The sequence below is a fragment of the Passer montanus genome, unplaced genomic scaffold (genome assembly GCF_014805655.1).
Source record: "Passer montanus isolate IOZ18808 unplaced genomic scaffold, ASM1480565v1 scaffold37, whole genome shotgun sequence".
NCBI lineage: Eukaryota > Metazoa > Chordata > Aves > Passeriformes > Passeridae > Passer > Passer montanus.
Genome location: NW_024368485.1, coordinates 1,693,355 through 1,708,627, shown reverse-complemented (window position 1 = coordinate 1,708,627; position 15,273 = coordinate 1,693,355). Strand labels below are relative to the sequence as shown.

At 41.2% G+C, this 15,273-nt stretch overlaps 1 protein-coding gene across 1 annotated transcript in view; it reads right to left on the bottom strand.

Annotated features, from left to right (window-relative positions):
- Nucleotides 1-10: 10 nt before the first annotated feature.
- The window catches only part of TP53BP2 (tumor protein p53 binding protein 2), a 51,796-nt gene continuing 36,533 nt past the window's right edge, over nt 11-15,273 (bottom strand). The window contains exons 9-17 of the mRNA XM_039716866.1: nt 15,000-15,237; nt 13,221-13,349; nt 12,221-12,360; nt 11,013-11,502; nt 9,864-10,645; nt 7,864-8,009; nt 7,083-7,282; nt 4,185-4,384; nt 11-1,068 (exon numbers count right to left, since the gene is read on the bottom strand). Of these exons, the coding sequence (XP_039572800.1) occupies nt 1,027-1,068; nt 4,185-4,384; nt 7,083-7,282; nt 7,864-8,009; nt 9,864-10,645; nt 11,013-11,502; nt 12,221-12,360; nt 13,221-13,349; nt 15,000-15,237 (2,367 nt within the window). The 3' untranslated portion in view covers nt 11-1,026. The remainder of the gene's footprint in view (nt 1,069-4,184; nt 4,385-7,082; nt 7,283-7,863; nt 8,010-9,863; nt 10,646-11,012; nt 11,503-12,220; nt 12,361-13,220; nt 13,350-14,999; nt 15,238-15,273) is intronic.

Genomic DNA, 15,273 nt, shown 5'->3' with positions numbered 1-15,273 from the left:
AGAAAGGATAGCTCTATAAGAAAGGCTTTATTTGGAACATACTTGTACCAGGTTTGGTTTTCTCCTTAACTATGTCCCTTAGCTTTGAAGGTTAACAATGTGTCATTAACAGCTTCAGCTCAATTTTAAATGCAAATAAACTATCTTGAATGGATGGGGGAAGAGGGATTCAGTTTAATACAGAAAGTAGCTGAAAGTTAGTGTCATGTACAAGAGCAGTGTGTCTTACTAGTAACATCTCTAATAAAAATCACTATTAAAATACCCAGAGTTAAAGCTTCAGAGGAGACAAAAGTTTAATGGTGGAGTAAACAAGTAGAGTAAAAACAAGTACATTGTCAAGAACTACATAAAGTTTCTACACTTAGTCTTCAAAGTACAAAATACAATAAATACATGAGGCTCTTTGTAAAAAGAGGAATCTAAAACTACATTTCTGTTACAGCACATGATATTTTGAATACATAGAATTTCTAAGATGCTACAGCTTTTTTAAAAGTTATTGCTTAATGGTTGTCACTCTTCAGATGCACTTCAGATTTTTTAGCTTCTTTTAACAAAAATTCTGCTTCCAGCAATAAGCAGTTGGGTGCTGTGCACATACTTCAATTTCTCCCATCTGGAAAAAGCCTCGGGATAAATTTGGACAGAGCCAAGTTGTCTGTTTCATGATGATTCCTTCAATGGCAATTTCAAAAGGTCCTTGTATTTAATGCAGAAAAGAAATTAAACTCTCTTCTGCCATGTTTGAAGACAGCTGGGTGGGTACTTGAACATAATGGCTTGATTTGACCAAAGGCAGCAGAATTTCATTTGCTTGTAAGCATTATTTCATCTTGTACAATGCCCTCATCCATTTGCTAATGCATCAATCCTTCATTTGTTTTCAAAGCACATTTTTCATAGCTTTCAAATTACATTGTCATTGAAATCAGTCTCATGATATTGGAACCAACACAAAATGGACTTTTTTTTTCTGTAAGTTATCCGTGATTAGTAGTTCAAGAATCTGGCTTCTGTACTATTTCATGCCAAGCTTCTTTGTCTAGGTTTAATCCTTGGATACAGCTGAGGGTAAAACAGAAATGAGGTTTAAAAATTTAGTACTTTAAAGGTTACTCTTTTTTAAAAGAAAAAATAAAGGAACAAAAGACCCCTCTCTTTGGTGCTACAATTCTGATGTAACCCCTAGCAGCAAAAGCATGGTTATAAAAAAACACCCAGGGCACTGACAAATATGAATTTAGCAGTCTTAGGCAAGCTTAAAAAAATACCGTGTCAGTACAAGAGGAAAGTATTGAACAGCACATAATTAAGTACTTTCAGCTCTACCCAGATGGGTGGGCCAGGAAAAGCATGGGTGGCTGTGTAAGTCAAGAGACTTCTGTTGTGTCAGTACAAGAGGAAAGTATTGAACAGCACATAATTAAGTACTTTCAGCTCTACCCAGATGGGTGGGCCAGGAAAAGCACATGGCTGTGTAAGTCAAGAGACTTCTGCGTTCAGTGAACTGTGGGATTGTTCCCTGTTTTATAAATGGGGCCAGAGAGGTGAAGTCTGGCTTGCTTTCTCTCACCTATCAGCTTTTATGGCAGTATAGCTTTGGGCAAGCTGGAAACACCTGTCTGCAGAAGAATTATGGAGTGGAGGAGCTGTAGAGAGTGGAGGGTGGGTGCCCAGTTCCATGAATGGAAACTGGTTCCTGCCAGCCTGTGACCCCTGGGCCAGGTGCTGGTCACACACACAGGGGTGCAGGGGAAAACTGACAGGACACAGCTTGGGACAGCACACAGCAGGGACAAGTGTGGCATTCACATTCTCTGAAAAAATCCCTTCACCCAGGATTTTTCTCCTGGGAAGCTGAGAAGCCTCAGAGAAAAGGAAAACAATTCTTATCTCATTTGCTTCTCCTGTGTTTTGCCCATGTGGAATGTGTTTGGAGATTGTTTCATTGGTTTCATGTGAATTGTTTTGACTCAGTGGCCAATCAGGGTAATTTTGACTCTGGAAAGAGTAATGAGTTTTCATTATTATCTTTTTAGCATTCAGTAAGTATATTTTCTGTATTCTTTAGTATAGTATAGTATTCTTTAAAATGATATATTATTATAAATTAATAAGTTAGCCTTCTGAGAACATGGAGTCAGAGGCATCGTTCCTTCCTTCATTGGGACATTCCCAGCAAATACAATAGACAAGATGCCTGGGAAGCTGTTGGCTCCCTTGGAAGGGCTTAGGGAACAGCTGCTGTTCTGCAAGGCATGGCCCCTGGCATGTGAAAATAGGAGGATACACTTCACCCAGTTAGGAGAGATGAATGCTCCGTGCTCTAACTGGCAATGCATGTCTACATCACAGCTTAAAGCTCTCCTCAAAGCTGCCCCTCTCTCTTTAACCAGACTCTGGCTTTCTTCTTTTCTCAGGCACTAAGACCAGGTCAATGACTTCACCACAAGGTCTGTCTCAGCCTGCTCTTACAGATGAAGTCAGTCAGTTACAGCATCCTAGCACCTGACAGTATTATCTTATTAGCACAAGGAGCCAGGGAGTCACTAAAAAGGGTAGAGCACTGATACAGATAATTTAATCCTTGTTTTTATCCAGTACACCTGGCTGCAAAAGGATAAAAATAAGAATTAATCTACCAGATGTTTTCCTCTTTGGTGAACATCATAGATCAGAATTCAGCTGCTATATTAAAAGGCCAGTAATTGCTTTGGAGAATCACCACAGGATGTTTCAGAACAACTGAACAGACACAGGAGTGCCACAGTTAATGAATACTGTGTAGTTTTCCTCAAAGATTCTCTTGGGATTGTGTTGTGCTTACAAAGGTAAGTTTTGATCTCCAGTTTAAGCTGTGCTGCCTTGGGTTTGGTTGGGTTTTTTTTTTTTCCTAGAAGCACAGATGTTCCTTGTGTTCTTACACACCTGTGCTCAGGCTCAAAGCACAAGCTTATGAACAAGCACTACATGCACAATTCACCCCAGGGCAGGCAAAAATCAAAAAGCTGCCATTTTAACCTTACTGTGCAGGGCTGATGGCTGCTCTCAATTTAGAAATGTTTACTTTGGAGAGGAAAAAACTGAGCAGGAGTAGTATGTTAGGCAGGATTTTACAGTACATGGTCTGTAAGCCTGACCTGGAAATTATGCAGACATGAAAACTGATTTTGCATTAGATAGAGTTGCTCTGCAAAATCCAACCAGTTTAAGGATTATCTGCATGAGGAAGGAGGCTCAGCCTCTTTCAAGCATCATACATCAATCAGCTAAAATTCACAGTGGTTAATCTTGGAGAATCTCTTATCTCCAGCACCAGGGCAACTAGAATTGTAGAAAAAAGCTTAATGGAATTTTTATATATGTGTCCATCTGCCATCATTTTCTAGCAACTCAGCTATGAGGAGAAATACAAGGACATAATTGAAAGTATCTTATTTGTACACTGTTGTTTTCAATAAAAGGCAATACAAAAGGTGATGAGAGAAGGAGAGGCCATTCATGTAAGGCCTTAGACATATAGTTAAATGTTACTTTAAAAGCATATGAGAAAACAAAGATCTGCCTTTACTGAGCAATGTAATCTGTTTTCCAACACTAGAAAAAAAGGTAACCTAGATTTTTGCAGTGTTTATATCCTTGGATCAAAACTCACTCTTCATGCAAGTTTCAGTTCTGAAAGCCCTTTGTGCCAGTACATCGCTTTTTTGGAACAGGGAAAATTCTCAAAAAGTCATAGAATATCCTGAGTTGGAAGAGACCCCCCAAGGAATCACTGAGTTCAGCTCCTGGCCCTACACAGGACAGCCCTAAAATCACCCCATGTGCCTGAGAACATGCTCAAGAAAACCTTATTCACATATCATGTTTGGATAAAAGGGTTTTTTTTAAAAAAGGTGTTTTTTAAGATGGTGAGACAAAGTTGGTATTAGGGCCTGCTGTGTATAGCAGGGTGGTGATATGCTGTTCATTTGGGCACCCATTAATCTGTGGTAAGTACCTTTAACAGAGGGTGTTAGCCCACTCTGCCAAAGCATTCAACTCCCTAAATAAAGATGGAGAACGTCAACTCCTTCCTCTCAACTCTTAAAGCTGCACCTCGATGCAAGGAGAACACAATGCTGTGTACACTCCACATGCTGGGGTGGGGATTTTTGGCTCTGGAAGCAGCCAGGACTCACCCCTAGCAGGTTTCTGGGCACGTAGCCTTCCTTGTCATTGAGCCGTGCCCACCACCACTCGACCTCCTCCTCATCCTCGCGGCGCAGGATTGTCATGCAGTCCCCTTCCTTCATGGACAGCTCGTCGTCGTTCTGAGCCTCGTAATCCCACAGCCCATAAATCACTCCTTTGTTCATGATCCCCATCTTCTCCTGCACTCCTGCAACATTGCAAACACACAGCAGCTCAGCCGAGAAGAAAAGATATAAATAAAAAGGACAGCAGGAGGGAAGACTCCTTTATTCTTACTGAAAGACAGTCCAGGAAAAAACTCCAAAATTCCTACCTACTTGGCACCATATTGCCTACTGAGAGCTGGCCCTGGAAGAAGTGGCTTTGTAAAGTTACTTACAGCAGACAGATTCCTTCCTTAAACATGCTCAAAAAGTACAAGGCAAACGGAGAGAGCAGCACTGACTGATACAAGGTTATATTTTTGTGTCCACGCTTTCTAGACCTAAGTGATAAGCAAGAAACACTTTCTGTACTCTTAGTGCAATAGTAATTTCCTTCTGTCACAGGGAGATTGCAATACCTGCTTGGCTTGACCACCACTGTCATTTTGATGCTTGTGGTGTCATTTGCCACCTGGGTCATTTCATTTCAGAACTTTACAGCAAGTTGCATCTCAGCCCTCTACCTGAGAGATTTGCCTGCTACTCTGCAGCTGCTTTTGGTTATCTCAGCAGTTCTTAAGTTCTGACACTATTTTTTCTTGTTTTAAACACTGCCTTCAGAAACACAAGTCTGTTCAATTATTTCTGGGCCAAGGTGTTTTATTACCACCTACATCTGTTAAAGGAAACATCTGCTCAAATCAAGTTCTTCACTTCTGCACACCAGCTCAGCACATAACATTAAATTACTTCCAGTGCATGATAAGCTCTGCTCAGAGAAACTCTTCCCTTGCTTTGCATTTGGTATAATGAGAGGTTGGGCCAAAGCTGTGCTCTGCACCCAGGGAAGGGAAGATTGAGCATTGAGCATCAAAGAAGATTCACACAATGCATGTGGTGTCCTAAAGGGGTGCTTGTAGTCACACCAGGGTAGTGGGGCAAACAGACTCAGTGCAGGCATTCCATTTAAGAAAGTGAAAATTTCCATACTTCAGCAGCATCAGACCCATAATTTCATCAATGCTAAAAGATGATTGGTTTTATTTAAACCTACCTGTACTTCTTACATGATATTGGACATCATTTGCAACAAAAAAGATTAGGTGACTCAATGAATTACACCAGGGTTTATTAGCTCAATAATGAGTTTAGAGGGCCAGGTTTTAGAGCAGTTCTGGAAACAGATACACATTCCCAAACTATTTTACAGAATCAGTTTTAGGCAGGGAATAATTTCTTACAGTTACTACAGGCAAACAGAACCAGTCTTAGCAATAGGACTAATTTCTGATGAAACAATAAGGAACTTTGGTAGCTGAACAGCCAATACCATCAAGAGACTGAAACCACTGAAACTATCTGGAAAAACTGGCCAAACTTAATAGGCCAAAGCCTTACAGTCCTTTCAGGACCCGTCAAAAACTATCTCATAACACAAGAAGAACCCAAACTCAACAAAAAACAGAGTATCACATGAAAACATCGGATGCAGATCATATAAAAACCCACAAACAAAAAGAATGGATTTCTTCATGCTGTATATAATGAGACCATGGACCTCCTTTCCACAGGATCCTACGGGGAGTTTATCTGAATCTAAGAATTAGACCAAATTCTGTAAGAAATCCCTCAAGAGCTGTTCAACACAAATATACCATCTCTTAATTCATGTCTGAGTTAAAACCAGTTTAAAATATTAGACGAGTATTTTTTAATCTAATCCTGCAATCTTCCTTGTGCATTTGGCATTGACGACCTCCCTTGGAGTCTGGATACAAAACCAAATGGAACTTTGCTTAGCCTACAAATTTTGATGCCAGTTAAAAAGGCTTCCTCCCTTTCTTTCAGAGAAAACTATATATTTGGCACCAAAGACACTGTTTTCAAGCTTAGTGAGGACAGCTGGACAGACTGTTTTGAAATCTCCTGGCTTAGGAGCAGCTTAGAGAAACTCAGCTCTCAGCTGTGCCACAAAAGCAGAAGGGCAGTTTTACAGCTTTTGCTGCTGAGTTACATTGCTGTTACTCTAACCTCTTGCAGAGAGATGACACACCAGCTGGTGTGTGCCTAGGGGACATGAGCTACATACAAAACCAAGAAAAGTAATTTAAAACCTCATTACACACAAAACATAGAGTAAAGTAATGTAAAACCTCACTGACTAATACTCATCACACCCCAGGGGGAATTTGTTTTCTCCATTCAAAGATAGTATCTCTGCAGCCCTTACTATTTGAATAAAATCTAAACTTACTATGGGATTTCTTCTGAAATGCAAGTGAAGAAAAAAGTCAGGAAGGTAAAGTCAAATTCAGTGCTTACTAACATCCATCAAGGCAGAACTTGGCAATACCTTTTCTGGTTCTAAGGTGCCCATGAGGAAATACTCATTTCAAGACACCAGGTAACAGCTATGAACTGCCTACTGACATATCCATACCACTGTTGTTCTCATGTAAAGAAGTTCTTATGTGGCAAGAGTCACCTAATTGGTGTATCTGAAGCACATGCTTCAAAGTCTTTAATATAAAGAAACCTTTTGTACTCAGCTCTCCTCCACAGGGTGAGTATTACGAAGTTAATCTCCATGGAACTCAGGAAGCTGGTGAAAACCGCTGTCTTTCCAAGAGGAACCTGTAGGCACCCAACCTGAGCGTGCAGCTCACCCCTCCTCATGCACAAATGAAGTGAGAGGTGGCAGGGGAGCCCCTGGCGTGCTGCAGGGCTGGGGATGGCACTCACCATACAGGAACTGGGAGCACTGTGTGTAGCCTTCCTCCATCTCCTCGCACTTGTCCGCAGCCGTCTGCATGTCGCTGTAGGTCATGGCAAACACCGCTGCCCCCGACTCCACCAGGAACTTGCACACCTGCACGTTATTGCAGGATGCTGCACAGTGCAGAGGGGTCCTGCAAGGCAAGCACAAGCAAGAAGTGATGGCACTTCACTCTCAGTGCTCACAGAGCCCTGGGAGCAATCAGCATCCAAGCCTGTAGGACCTGGGCAATCAGCCCTGCCCTGCTGAGGGCTGCCCAGCACAGCACCTAACTCAGCAGGTCAAGAGCAATCCCTTTTCACAGGTAACAGGAGCTACTGAGAGCTGCTTGAGCCCTAAAGCTACATTTCCATACAGATTTCAAGTAATTCTACCTTTACAGTGTAGTTCAGAGAAACAGGATCTTGGTAACTTACTAAAAGTACTTTCAACAAATTTCTGATATGTTTATTTAACTGTGAGCAAAGTTCACATGGATTTTGCCTACCAAATTATCTCATAACATGCCAGACAGGGAATGAAACACAATATGAAAAAATGACAAAAAAGTGTCCTGCAAATCTATAGTCTTGATGCTAAAAATCCACTGTGAATTTAACACACTTAAAATCAGCCTCCAAGTATGATCACTTGGAACCTGTTAGGATTTAATCCCCTCAAGAACAGATCTAGGTTCTGCACTAGTCCAGAAAAACTATGACTTCCCAGTTTCAAACAGGATTTAAATTCCTTGTCTTAGAAATTAGCATTTGTACCTCATAAATTATTCTCTGCACAAGGTCAAACTCCCCCTCCAAAGATGAATCCAGAAGCAATGCCAAGGGATTGAACTTCACTCTCATTCCATGGCCAATCCTTTCAGAGCCAGTCTTACGCAAGTTTGTCCTCTTCCCCTGTGAAAGGCAACACAAGTTACTGGCATTTTTTTTCCTGGAAAGATGATGAATGCAAAAGTGATTATTTGGGAATGACAGCAGAAATTATCAACTAGAAAAGTGCTTAACAGGAAATTTATAGTATTTTTTACGATTCCCCAAACACATTGTGAATATATTAGGTTAAGCATGTTATGAAAGATCTCTGCCTTTGTCTGTGGACAAGGTCATTATTCAACTCTCATACAGAAGTTACCTTGAGCAAACATCAACAAAGCAGTGAAACTACCAAAGATCAGGAAAAGATGCAATTTATTTTTTTTTATTTTTGGACAATTTTATTAACTCTCATAGCTGCTAGACAAACCAAGCAGCACACTCCACAAACTACACTAATGTAAGTGCTGATCTAAAGTTCCAACATTTTTGTAAGTATACCAGAGATTAGCAGGAGCAAACAGAGATAGAAGATGGTTTTGGAAAAATACAGAGCCAAGTGTAGAATTGCTTTAGATGCTCCCATTGATTCCCAAGTATTTCTATAGCTGAGTTTGTACCCACTCCTTTAGGGAACACGCTCGCATTAGCTCAGCGCTCAGCCCAGCTGCCTGGGCAGCAGCAATAAGACTATTCACGAGGGTATGTAAATTTCTGACAGATGTCCAAGCAAAGATGAATAGAACTGACTCATATTCTGCAAGAGTAGGCATGTGGAGATAAGATATTTAAGTAGAGATTCCCATGAAATGCTCTTCTGCCTGTAGATTTGTATGTAATATCAAAAGTAGAGGCTTTTCCAAGAGCGAGCCTGGCAGAACAACCCACAGATTTAAATATGAAATCAAGAAGTTGGGCTGGTTTCTTCTCATCATTGCAGAATTACTACAAAACCAAGCAGAAGTGAGTTCTCACAATTCAGGAAATTCTACCACTCAAGTTTCCTTGTAAAAGGGAGCAAGAACAAAATCTTTAAAGCATGAACACAAGAAATGTCTACTCCATGCACAAATTAAAAGGTTAAAAAGCACATTTAAATGTTTTAACTCCTCTGCACTGAAGTGATAGAGGAAAAAACCACTTTCATGTATCAGGTTATGAAAACTGTTATCAAAACTCTACTCTTGATAGGTTTTTAAAGAAAGTCTTTGAGAAACCAAAAACATTAAGCATTTTTTTTCTGCAACAATGAGATAACATCATACCTCATACAGATAGAAACTTGCAAAATAAAATAGTAAAAATGCTGCCTCCTCCCAGCCCCAAAAAACTCCATTTTGATGCAACTTGAGAGTAGACTGATGGTAAATCAGATTTCAAAGAAATTCAGGAAACATTGAGTAGAAGAAGTACAAATAGCTGATATCTACAAATGAGTTTTTTACATAGAAACTAAAGAAGTCTGTTCCTACATATTTTTCAAGAAAGGCACTTTCAGATAAACAAATGCAATCCAGGATTAAGAAAATTAGTCCCCATCTCATACTAGCAATAGTGGGAAATGCTTGTGAAATCTGTATCTGTACCTCAAGGGGAAAAAAAAAATCCGCTTTAATTTTTCTTAAAATGGAAGTAAAATCTGGGTACAGGCAGACTTCTAGAAGGAAGGATTCTTTACAGCTCTGTAGTTTTACTATTTGTGTATTCCATTTGAAACTTTTCATTATGTAATTAATTCTAGGGTAAGAGAGACTTTTCATTACTGTCTGGAGATAAGAGCATCACACAAATAGAACAGATACCAACAGAGAGACTTCTAGACTGTGTGACTGTTCTCCCACGTCTGCTTGAGCTCTACAACACAATGCACAGGGTTTATGGCAGCACTCGAGATGATTTAATGACAGGGCACCCCAGTTGTAAGCTAATACTTACAGGAGGCAAGGAAAACTGCCCAGTAACTTCAGGAGGCCTCATATTGAATGAGTCCTCTCCCAAACTCTCTGGTTCCCCTGAAGGATAGGGAGGTGGTGGGTATGGAGGATATTCTTCCATGTACACCTCCAGTGGCAGTGGAGCTTCTAGGTTTGGCTCTTCTGCTTTGGGCTGCATGAGTTCATCGCTGTCTGACACAGCCTCAGGCACAGGGTCCAAAGGTACAGGGGGAAGAGCAGCTTCACTCTGCTCTGCTGCTGTGCTTTCTGTCTCCTCAGCAATAGCTGCTTCTGGCATGGAAGCAGCCGTTTCTTTTTCTGCCTCCGTGCTTAAATAAGGATTTGGGATTTCCACTGGGCTTTCAGGACTGGCAGCTGATGCCGCCTGTTTGGAGGGATGCGAGGGAGCCGAGATAGTCTCCATTGCAGCCAGGGTGGTCCTCTGATAGAGCAGCTTCTGGATGTTGGGGCCATTAGGCCCCTCGGGCTCAGTGATGGAGCTGCGCTTCTTCAGCGGCCGGGGCGCGTTGGACAGCTTCTTGCGCAGCGCCTCCAGGTCGGCGTCGCTCTGGTTGCGGTAGGGGTTGGACAGGAAGGGCAGCAGCTTGGTGGGGCTCAGGGGACGGGGGATCCTCTCTGGTTCATGGTTCTCATGAGCAGAGGCTGCTGTTTCCACCTCGGGCTCTGGGCTGCCTGGCTTGCCCTGGAGGTTGGAGTAGATGTTGTCTGTCTGCGGCAGCTGGTTCGGCACTCCAGCTCCTGCCATCACGGGCTTGCCATACACTGTGGAGCAGTTCAGAGAGGGGTCAGGGAAAAAAGTTTGAGTATTTGATCAACAAGAGAACAAGAACAAAGAAAGGTGAATCAGGTTGTGTATTCTTTATGTAGAGCAAAGAAGCAGAATACAAAAAAATGAACAGAACTGATCTGGTAACCAGATCTACCATTAGTTATCTTGCAAATCCAAGACACACATTCTGCACTTCTTGTTAACACTCTTACACAGCATGGAATATCCATCCAAGATTCTTACAGCTGCCCTCACCCACTTAACTCCCCTGAAGAACAGCTTCATACCCACAGACCAGGTGGAAAGAACATCCATCTGAGGTTTATCAGACAGAAGAGAGGGAGAGAACCACATGCTTACCACTTGGGAAGTGTGGTCCTCTGGTCTGTGCCCTCGTCAAAGCACTCTGCACTGCCTGCTGGAAGTTCTTCCCAGGAGTCTGCTGCTGGGTGTACATGCTGTAAATGGAACTTGCAGCCACAGTCTGAGGCTTTCGAAATGGTGGCAATGAAGTCTCTTTGGATGGCTGAGGAGTAAAAGGTCTCACAGCTGCTGCTGGGGGACTCTCCTGTTTGGAGGAAGGAAGAATTTGATCCTGGCTAGAGGAAGAACCTGCAGGAGGTACTGAAATTCTTTGCTGTATCTGCTGAGAAGGATGAGAAGGCTGCTGTGCCACTGGCTTTTGCTTGTTCCCCACAGCTGCAATAGCCAAAGGCAGCTTCTGCAAGTTTCCATCCAGCTTTGTATCAGCAGGTTGAAGGTGACTGGCTTGACCAAAGTAAGGCAAGTTTATCTGTTTTGGTTTGGTGGGGACAGGCGGTGGCACCTTGGTTACATTTTTATTGGTTGTCTGAAAGACAAAAAAATTCATTAAGATAAAACAGTAAAACGTGATTTAGGAGTTCTGCTATGAAGGACCAAAGTGTCTCAAAATATGACACTACTGCTGTAATAAGGTTTACAACATCACTGAAACCAGGAAGAAACTGCTTGAAACATTTTGTCACCACTGATATTTTCAAATACTTTGAGCCTATTCTCTTTAATTCTTCTGTAATAGCTATGTCTAAAACAGGAGCAACAACAGGTCACAATGATTTTTCTAGAGATATCAGACACTCAGTTGGCAAGAGGCTGCTCTCCAACAAAGCACCTGTTATCCCCAGTTGTAAGCTAGTGCACCCCTACCTGATCAAACTGTGTCCAAAATTTAGGTGGCAAGTTTTACTGCTATCCAACATCTGAAGGACAGTGGTGCATTAAAGAGTGAAACAAGTACGCAGATGATTTTGAAATAAAAAACAAACATGCAAATACCTCTTTGTATCTTTGGGGGAAAAAAATACACACTTGTACAAGTAATACAGCCATAGATTCCCATCACAGCGACTGCAGAGAATGATTTGACGTTACCAATTGCCACTAAAAGCCTTAGAGGGTTTTTTTTCTCAGAAGCAGCATTTTAAAAGCTGACCTCAGTAGTTCTCAGAGCTGTCTGCCAGCCCCATGAGAAGAGCTGTGGGTAAGGCCTGGCAGATGGGGAGCAGCAGCCCGGGCTCCCTGCATACCTGTGCCTCCCGCAGGAGATCCTCGCTGCTCTGGTTCTTCCTCAGGGTGCCCAGCCCAGCAGACTGCTCCACAGAGTCAAACATGGAGAAAGGACGCACCTTCTTCTCTCTGTCTCGTAAAAGAGCTTCTCCTTCAGCTGCTGTTGGAGAGAGAGGAGACAACTTTCAAAAGGGATGAGGGACTCTCATCCCTACAGCTGTAGGGATGAGAGTCCTGCTGTGTAGCCGCATTTCCCTTCACAGAGAAAAGCAAGGCACAACTTCCCAAGGATATTTCTGGGATTCACATTCTCTGAACCTCAGAGAAAGAAAAAACAGTTCTTACCTCATTTACTGCTCCTGTGTTTTGGAACAAGTGGAATGCATTGAGGAAGATTATTTACCTGAAGGAATTTGCTTGACTGGATTCTGGTGTGTTTTGATTCACTGACCAATTGAATCCAGGTGTGTGTGTTTGGACTGTTGGCTGACAGTCACGAGATTCTGTGCAGTTGAGCTCAGTGCTTGGCAGATTCAGTTCAATATAGTGTAATATAATATAGAATAATATAGTATAATAAAGTACTTATTTAGCTTTCTGATAAGATGGAGTCCCCCTCATCATTTCTCCCCATCGTCAGGGTTGTCCTTTCTATATATAGAAACTATATTTCCTATTGCTGTGTGCAATATTTACCAGAGAGGATGGATGCAAAAAGCATCCCCTGCATATAATCTCTGCACTAAGGACCCCTGGGCCTGTCAAATGCTGTATTATGCAAATTCAACAGGGGCATGTAAGAAGGAACTAGGATCTTCTTCACCACCTGATGCAAGTTGTGGGTTTGGTTTCTTCTTAGAAACCCTGCAACACCATAGCAAAGCAAAGGCAATGTTCTTCCTTTTTTTTTTGTGTGTGCTTTCAAACTAATTCTCAATTATTTACTGAAGCATTTAAAAGAGGGGTATCATGAACTAGATTCTCCAAATGTTCAGATTAGCCAAGCACACAACAACATACCTTGTCCTTCACTTGTCACAAATCCTTTTCCAGAAGTCAAGGCTGATCCTTGATTAATATGATTGTCTGTATTTGAACTACTCCAGTCAGGAGCAGATGGGGAAGGTTTTGCATTGGGGACTACAGAACCTAGGAGAGATTAAGTGGAACAGATTAAGCTAGAATAGTAGTTTTTATTGACTTATTACAAATAGGTTTTTTTTCCATAAGACTCAGGTCTAGCCAATGTAAAAGTATCACACAGAGGTTAACTGCTATAAAACCAATCGTTACAGATTTTCATTTGTTTTAAGAAGAGAATGCAAATGAAGTTGAAGAACAACTACCAAAATCAGCAGCAAAACTCTTTGTCACAGCACACATCTGCACTTAAGGCATTCAAAAAAGAAACTTCTCTAGATTGGCTTATTTCAAGTTAGTAGGAAACTTTCCTTCAGTATCTATGCTAAGTTAAAAGTGATACAACGTTACATATAAAAAAGATATATTGTGCAAAGAAAAACATGATGCTTTAAAGCTCTGCCATGGACAGCCTAAAGAGGAGAAAATTTGTCTGTGTGTTTAATGTGCATATAGGGCCTGCATTAAAGATCTATGATTTTTACATTCACTGGAGTAGAGATCTGTAAAAAGCCACTAAGAAAATGCTTGCAATCTCCTATTAAGTATTTCACCAAATTCTCTCTACTAAATTCTAAATAACCTAAGTAATGTTAAATTCAAACAGTAATAATAAGCAGAAGCAGAAAATTTCATTTTGACAAAGTACCAAAAACTTTCTTTAGGAAAGCAGTCCTTTTGTCCAAATGCTAAAAAATAAGAAGTGATATTTTAGTTCAAATAGCTAACCACCAGGCATTCCTCTAGCAAAAATTCAAATTTTATGTGGTCTAGAGCTTAAATTCCACTCCAATAGTTTTAGGAGGAGCAAACCAAATAAAAAGAAACAATCCTCCATTCTCCAATACAGCAAGAGACACTTGGAACTGCTTTTGTGCAATGTTCACTTCAGTATCTGCCAGAATTGGAGATGGAGTGAGATGGAAAATAAACAGAACTATTCTGCAAGCTCAGTGTCCATTTCTTGCTTTTGGGAAGATCAGTGTTTCTCTTCTCTCCCAGCTGAAAAGGAATATATCTTCACCCAGGATAGCACAGAAGATATATTTACAACTCTCTAAAAGTTTCTTGAGACTTCTCTTACTGAACTGTCTCTCCGAGGAGAAAGCCACAGAGAGAAGCCAACAAATCTCCATTAACTCTCCAAGCAGGAGAGGCCAAACCTCACTCTCCAGCAAGCCAGTAACTCCACTGCTATTTCTGTGCTACAGAAAACCACCCTCTTTGTAAAATTTGTCATGTTGGTTAATCCTTTACATGTGTAATTTCCAAAATGCACAATCAGAAAACTTGGCATTGCCAGTTTTTAAATCCAGGCACCAGCTGTGTACTAAAATTGCCTCTAGAAACTCAAACATGCTGTTGGATAGTTCTTAGGAGAACTTTAAAATAAATAATTACTTGATAGAAAAGTCCTCCTATAGTCCACACTGTATAACAACTCGAAGTGCTCACTAATGGATTTACTTCATTTTTAACACTGAATCATAGAACCTCAGTGCTTATAAAATATATTCACTGGTGCAATAAAAATGGCAAGTAGCAATACTGGCATCTCAAATAACACTTTGCTTTAAAAAAGCCAAAGCATCAAAACGGAGCTGTGAGGTAAGAAAACAAAACAAGTCTGGACAAAAAATATTAATTGTAAGCTATTACCTGCAGGAGCTTTAGCTTGTGAACCGTTCCCAGCTCTCATATTGGGCAGTGTTTGTGTTTTCAGTGGCCCATCAGGTACCTGCAAAGCTTGTGTCCCATCTGAAAATGCTGGCTTCACCAAAAGCTCAGGTCTGGAAGCAATACGTGGCATAGTAGAGGACTGGATATAAGGACCTACTGCTGCCACTCGGCTTGGAGCAGAAGCCACTGGCTGTGGTAAATTCCCATCTGAAGAAACCTTGGGGAAAAAAAGAAAAGAAGAAAATATAAAGAA